The sequence below is a fragment of the Pungitius pungitius genome, chromosome 1 (genome assembly GCF_949316345.1).
Source record: "Pungitius pungitius chromosome 1, fPunPun2.1, whole genome shotgun sequence".
Classification (NCBI taxonomy): domain Eukaryota; kingdom Metazoa; phylum Chordata; class Actinopteri; order Perciformes; family Gasterosteidae; genus Pungitius; species Pungitius pungitius.
In genome coordinates this window covers 117501-125000 of record NC_084900.1, presented here as the reverse complement: position 1 = coordinate 125000, position 7500 = coordinate 117501, and the positions used below count along the sequence as shown (strand labels likewise).

The window sequence follows — 7500 nt, the reverse complement described above, 5'->3', positions numbered from 1 at the left end:
ACACCCTCGCACGGCCCACCCGGCCATAGAGGCGAACACGCAGCCTGGGAACCGTCCGCCCAGACACCGACCGAGGTCGGCTGGCGGGGGCCCCAGGATGGCGTGTCTCGATTGCCAATCGGTCAGAAAACAACGGGGGGGGAGTTCTAAATTAGCTGTGGGTGAAAATCAGCAAAATGTGTAATATCACGCCTCTGCCACCCCCAAAAAGCTTAAAATGTGACCCAATAAGGGTTCGGGTGGTGGGGCAGTGGGCCGTGTGAAGCCTGGGCCCCTGCTCTGGAGGCCTATGTTCTTGAAAACTGGGTTTCTGAAAACGGGCGCAGGGTGGCCCCTAACCCTAACCCTAAAGCACCCAAAATCGGAACAATAAGCAAAGACCCAGAGACCCTCTGGGCTTCTGGCCTTATATTACGATTCTGACTTAGTTTCTGACGGAGCAAAAAATGAAGCCCAGAAAATTCCCCCCATTGTCCGATTTTTTGCCCTATTCTCCGATTTTTACTTAGTCTCTGGAGCACATTCTCCTTATTGTCCGATTTTTTGCCCAGAAGCTTCTGGGTTTCTGCTTATTTTCCGATTTTTACTTAGTCTCTGGAGCACCTGCTCCTTATTGTCCGATTTTTTGCCCAGAAGCTTCTGGGTTTCTGCTCACTTTACGATTTTTACTTAGTCTCTGGAGCACCTGCTCCTTATTGTCCGATTTTTTGCCCAGAAGCTTCTGGGTTTCTGCTCACTTTACGATTTTTACTTAGTCTCTGGAGCACCTGCTCCTTATTGTCCGATTTTTGGCCCAGGATCCTCTGGGTCTCTGCTTATTCTCCGAATTTTACTTAGTCTCTGGAGCACGTGCTTATTGTGCCCCAGGTAAGATATAATACTTTGAAATTAACCACTAAACACTTAGAAAAATACAACTAAACACTTTGAAATTAACCACTAAACACTTAGAAAAATACAACTAAACACTTTGAAATTAACCACTAAACACTTAGAAAAATACAACTAAACACTTTGAAATTAACCACTAAACACTTAGAAAAATACAACTAAACACTTTGAAATTAACCACTAAACACTTTGAAATTAACCACTAAACACTTTGAAATTAACCACTAAACACTTAGAAAAATACAACTAAACACTTTGAAATTAACCACTAAACACTTTGAAATTAACCACTAAACACTTTGAAATTAACCACTAAACACTTAGAAAAATACAACTTGTTTTATTCAAACGGGTATTATTTCAGTTGCAGACGATGCACACGGGGGGTCGGGGTTGGCAACAACTTCTTCCAGCTGGATACGTAGCTGTTTGGCCTGCCTCGGATTCAGGACGAGTGTGTAAAAGCGGTCAGCAGTTGATACGTCGTGGCACATAAAGGTTGCTATGCGCCTTCGGACATCCTCGGGATGAAAGTTTTTGGCCTAGACAGGAGAAAGGAATGCGTTTAGCAGGGACCAAGCATTCAATGTTAGAGAAACATGCACATGGAAGTTATCCTTACATGTGCTGCGACTGCGGTGCGGAGGTCCATGAAATTTGGCCGGCCAGGCAGCCCCATTTCTATCCATGCACCTTGCATGCATTGGAGTAGGTTGGTGACTGGCCCTCCTCCATCGCCTACCATAAAGTGATCCGTTGTGGGGTTGCATTTTCCCCGCACCGCCAGCCACTTTTTAAACCAGGAGTACTCTTCAGCGCGCAGGTAGATCTGTGCTGCGCCAAAGTCCCTGTTAGTCTTATGCTCCGCCACCTGCATACAGAGGGGAAAAAAGGAAGGTTAGTCTCTACACTTTGAATTTAACCACTAAAGAAATAGATAAATGCAACTAAACACTTTGAAATAAACCACTTTAATTATTGTGCCCCAGGGAATATATAGAATAATACATTGAAATAAACCACTAAAACACTTTGAATTTAACCACTAAAGAAATAGATAAATGCAACTAAACACTTTGAAATAAACCACTTTAATTATTGTGCCCCAGGGAATAATAGAATAGAATAGAATAATACATTGAAATAAACCACTATTTGGGGAGCACACACCTACCGAAATAACATAGCCAGGGTCGGTGATGGTGTCCGCCTCGCACTCTTCCTCCTCCGCAGCATGGAGCACCTCAGTCACTGTCATGTTCCTGAATACGCCCGGCCGGTGTCCATAGAGGGATGCCAGGAGGGCGGACAAGTGACCGAAAAAGGCGTACCGTTCCCGGGTGCTGTTTCCACGCTCCATGCAGTCTAAGGAAGATCACATTAAGTCAAACTTGAACACATCATGTACGGTGGATTCAATGAACCCAGCACACTTACCCAGAAGCTTTGGGATTGCAGCTTCCGCCCTCATCTGACAGTTACGCAGCGTCTCACGGGAAACCAACCGGGACAGTTTATCCGACTTCACCTTTAGCTGGTGGAGGACTACTGGTGTCTGGATGTTAGATTTAGAGGCATCCAGAGCCCGTATAACACCGACTATTTGGCCCCGGGAAAGTCTGCATTGTTTCGGGGGCGTTTGCTGAAAATACTTCATGAACTGGGACGAATTTTTTAGATAAATTGCAGCCGTCGTGACGGTCTTGCTGGGCTGGAGGCTTGCTGCGTAACTGCACGGGGACAAGGAGCAGAGATTGTCAAATTATTTCAAAGTATTCATCCAAGTCAAATTATTTCAAAGTATTCATCCAAGTCAAATTATTTCAAAGTATTCATCCAAGTCAAATTATTTAAAAGTATTCATCCAAGTCAAATTATTTCAAAGTATTCATCCAAGTCAAATTATTTCAAAGTATTCATCCAAGTAGATCACTCACCTGAATATACGCTCGGGGTTGTCTAGGTAGTTCCACAGGTGGAGCTTATTCTTTCCAGCCCCCATGTAGGCTAAGAAGTCTCGGACTCTTCCCACCTTGGATGTGGCGTTTTCCTTCCGCTTTACCGAGGGATTGGAGCCCTGCTGCTGAAGGCGATACGCAGACAGGTAGGATTCTTCAGACATGCAATGAGACAAAGTCAGCAAAGCACAAACTTAAAATGATGGAAGCCGTATGTGGCTTTTTAGACTCACCCACAGACTCTGGAAACTGGGGACATTTTGATCTACTTTGTCCGACGAAACCTTCCGTTCTCCCTGGTTGGACAGGGATCGGGGACGTGGAGAGGTTCCTCCTTTTCCTTGAGAGCACAGCCACCTTCCTCTGCAGCTGGCAACACCTAGCGCTGAGAGAACTCCGGGTGGCAATGCACCTCCTGATGCTGCAACCACCAGGCTCTGTGTCATGGCCGCTTCCCTGGATCACTCCAGACGGAGGCCCCTCGGTGGGGCTCTCCGTAATCACTCCAGACGGAGCCAGCTTGGTGGGGCTCTCCGCAGACGGAGGCCCCTCGGTGGGGCTCTCCGTAATCACTCCAGACGGAGCCAGCTTGGTGGGGCTCTCCGCAGACGGAGGCCCCTCGGTGGGGCTCTCCGTAATCACTCCAGACGGAGCCAGCTTGGTGGGGCTCTCCGCAGACGGAGGCCCCTCAGTGGGGCTCTCCGCAATCACTCCAGACGGAGCCAGATCGGTGGGGCTCTCCGCAGACGGAGGCCCCTCGGTGGGGCTCTCCGCAATCACTCCAGACGGAGCCAGATCGGTGGGGCTGTCCTCGGTCACAGCCGTGTCAAGCCGCGACACCATGGTTATTCCCGACAAGCTGGCCCGCAGCTCTGAGAGGCGCCTCACCGCTACACACTTCTTTAGATTTGCAAACAGTCGTGCCAACTCAGCGGCACTCAGTTCTTGATGCCCATCAGAAAGGTGACGGTCTAACCTTTTTTTGTTGTAGCTGCACCCCACCACCGGACAAGGTTCTTCACGAATGTTTGTTCTGCCACTCGCCAGCGACAACAGCAGGCCCCTCTCTTCCGCGTTCTGCACACCGTGAGCTCTCCTTAAATGTTGCGGCAGAGCAGCGTACACACCTAGGCAAAGCGGGCAGGTTGTCACAGTATCAGACATTTCTTTCAGTACTCACCTCCACTAACTCGAATAAAGAGACCGAACGCTGAAGAGACGCTGCTTTTAGACACCCGTGAACAGGTGTTGTTAATCACAGCGTTCTCCGCCCACCATCTCCCTACCAATCAGACGGAAGTTCCTCGGGTAGGAATAAAGAACATGTCCCTAAATAAAGGGACACTTTGCAGATCACCTCCCCAGCAATGAGCGGTATAGCTCAGTGTGATACGCATCGGGCTGGGGACTCTGTGGTACCCGGTTCGAGTCCGGGCAAAGCCATTTTTCAGACCGAGAAACAATGCACTGAAAACGGATTCAAGTACCCACGTTTTAGTGCTGGAGGGAAAGCACTCACTGTCAGCACCTACTTTCGCCTTCCATTTGCCTGTGAGCGGTATAGCTCAGTGTGATACGCATCGGGCTGGGGACTCTGTGGTACCCAGTTCGACTCCGGGCAAAGCCATTTTTCAGACCGAGAAACAATGCACTGAAAACGGATTCAAGTACCCACGTTTTAGTGCTGGAGGGAAAGCACTCACTGTCAGCACCTACTTTCGCCTTCCATTTGCCTGTGAGCGGTATAGCTCAGTGTGATACGCATCGGGCTGGGGACTCTGTGGTACCCAGTTCGACTCCGGGCAAAGCCATTTTTCAGACCGAGAAACAATGCACTGAAAACGGATTCAAGTACCCACGTTTTAGTGCTGGAGGGAAAGCACTCACTGTCAGCACCTACTTTCGCCTTCCATTTGCCTGTGAGCGGTATAGCTCAGTGTGATACGCATCGGGCTGGGGACTCTGTGGTACCCAGTTCGACTCCGGGCAAAGCCATTTTTCAGACCGAGAAACAATGCACTGAAAACGGATTCAAGTACCCACGTTTTAGTGCTGGAGGGAAAGCACTCACTGTCAGCACCTACTTTCGCCTTCCATTTGCCTGTGAGCGGTATAGCTCAGTGTGATACGCATCGGGCTGGGGACTCTGTGGTACCCAGTTCGACTCCGGGCAAAGCCATTTTTCAGACCGAGAAACAATGCACTGAAAACGGATTCAAGTACCCACGTTTTAGTGCTGGAGGGAAAGCACTCACTGTCAGCACCTACTTTCGCCTTCCATTTGCCTGTGAGCGGTATAGCTCAGTGTGATACGCATCGGGCTGGGGACTCTGTGGTACCCGGTTCGAGTACGGGAAAAGTCATTTTTGATATTCACATGGGACCTCTGCTGCCAGCCAGCCAGCCAGCCAGCCAGCCCTAGTTAGGGTTAGGGTTTTCACTCCCAAAATGGGTCATTTGTAACGGTGTAGGGCGCTAATGTCCGGGCAATGGGACTGTCTCATATGCGCCAATACACTGTATGGTAAATGTCTGAATGTCCGCTCTGTGTCTCGGCCTTGGAGCTCCAGGCAGTGTATGGTAAATGTCTGAATGTCCGCTCTGTGTCTCGGCCTTGGAGCTCCAGGCAGTGTATGGTAAATGTCTGAATGTCCGCTCTGTGTCTCGGCCTTGGAGCTCCAGGCAGTGTATGGTAAATGTCTGAATGTCCGCTCTGTGTCTCAGCCTTGGAGCTCCAGGCCAATGTACGGCGAATGGCAGAGCGTCAGGTCCGTGTCCCATGCCAATGTACGGCGAATGGCAGAGCGTCAGGTCCGTGTCCCATGCCAATGTACGGCGAATGGCAGAGCGTCAGGTCCGTGTCCCAGGCCAATGTACGGCGAATGTCCGTGTCCGAGCCGGGCCTGGTGAGTTCAAATTAAGCCGCAGGCTCCACTCCTGGTGGTGCCCTTCCGTCAATTCCTTTAAGTTTCAGCCCTGCCACCCCCAAAAAGCTTTAAATGTGACCCAATAAGGCTTCGGTTGGGGGGGCAGTGGGCCGTGTGATGCCCGGGCCCCTGCTCTGGAGGCCTCTACTCGAAAGCAAAGGGTTTTTTTTAATGGGCGCAGGGTGGCCCCTGGGGTCCGCCTTAAAGCACCCAAAATCGGAACAATAAGCAAAGACCCAGAGACCCTCTGGGCTTCTGGACTTATATTACGATTCTGACTTAGTTTCTGACGGAGCAAAAAATGTAGCCCAGAAAATTGCCCCCATTGTCCCGATTTTTTGCCCTATATTACGATTTTAACTTAGTCTCTGGAGCACCTGCTCCTTATTCTCCGACTTTTGGCCTAGGATCCTCTGGGTCTCTGCCTATATTACGATTTGAACTTAGTCCATGCTCCTTATTCTCCGACTTTTGGCCTAGGATCCTCTGGGTCTCTGCCTATATTACGATTTGAACTTAGTCCATGCTCCTTATTCTCCGACTTTTGGCCTAGGATCCTCTGGGTCTCTGCCTATATTACGATTTGAACTTAGTCCATGCTCCTTATTCTCCGACTTTTGGCCTAGGATCCTCTGGGTCTCTGCCTATATTACGATTTGAACTTAGCCCATGCTCCTTATTCTCCGACTTTTGGCCTAGGATCCTCTGGGTCTCTGCCTATATTACGATTTGAACTTAGCCCATGCTCCTTATTCTCCGACTTTTGGCCTAGGATCCTCTGGGTCTCTGCCTATATTACGATTTGAACTTAGTCTGTGGAGCCCATGCTCCTTATTGTCCGATTTTTGGCCTAGGATCCTCTGGGTCTCTGCCTATATTACGATTTGAACTTAGTCCATGCTCCTTATTCTCCGACTTTTGGCCTAGGATCCTCTGGGTCTCTGCCTATATTACGATTTGAACTTAGCCCATGCTCCTTATTCTCCGACTTTTGGCCTAGGATCCTCTGGGTCTCTGCCTATATTACGATTTGAACTTAGCCCATGCTCCTTATTCTCCAACTTTTGGCCTAGGATCCTCTGGGTCTCTGCCTATATTACGATTTGAACTTAGTCTGTGGAGCCCATGCTCCTTATTGTCCGATTTTTGGCCTAGGATCCTCTGGGTCTCTGCCTATATTACGATTTGAACTTAGTCTGTGGAGCCCATGCTCCTTATTCTCCGAATTTATGCCCAGGATCCTCTGGGTCTCTGCCTATATTACGATTTGAACTTAGTCCATGCTCCTTATTCTCCGACTTTTGGCCTAGGATCCTCTGGGTCTCTGCCTATATTACGATTTGAACTTAGTCTGTGGAGCCCATGCTCCTTATTCTCCGAATTTATGCCCAGGATCCTCTGGGTCTCTGCCTATATTACGATTTGAACTTAGTCCATGCTCCTTATTCTCCGACTTTTGGCCTAGGATCCTCTGGGTCTCTGCCTATATTACGATTTGAACTTAGTCTGTGGAGCCCATGCTCCTTATTCTCCGAATTTATGCCCAGGATCCTCTGGGTCTCTGCCTATATTACGATTTGAACTTAGTCCATGCTCCTTATTCTCCGACTTTTGGCCTAGGATCCTCTGGGTCTCTGCCTATATTACGATTTGAACTTAGTCTGTGGAGCCCATGCTCCTTATTCTCCGAATTTATGCCCAGGATCCTCTGGGTCTCTGCCTAT

At 49.1% G+C, this 7500-nt stretch overlaps 1 protein-coding gene across 2 annotated transcripts; it reads right to left on the bottom strand.

Moving 5' to 3' along the window:
* Positions 1 to 1227: 1227 nt before the first annotated feature.
* LOC134106014 (uncharacterized) lies at positions 1228 to 3408 on the bottom strand. 2 transcript variants are annotated; one of them, XM_062558075.1, is made up of 6 exons: positions 3083 to 3408; positions 2829 to 2974; positions 2329 to 2621; positions 2066 to 2256; positions 1514 to 1762; positions 1228 to 1433 (listed from the first exon to the last, which is right to left on the bottom strand). In XM_062558075.1, the coding sequence occupies exons 1-6, from the start codon at positions 3293 to 3295 to the stop codon at positions 1236 to 1238; spliced, it is 1290 nt and encodes a 429-aa protein (XP_062414059.1). In that variant the 5' UTR covers positions 3296 to 3408; the 3' UTR covers positions 1228 to 1235. The 2 variants fall into 2 exon arrangements, with proteins under 2 accessions (XP_062414059.1, XP_062414170.1); XM_062558186.1 differs by having other exon boundaries at positions 2829 to 2971.
* Positions 3409 to 7500: the final 4092 nt, after the last annotated feature.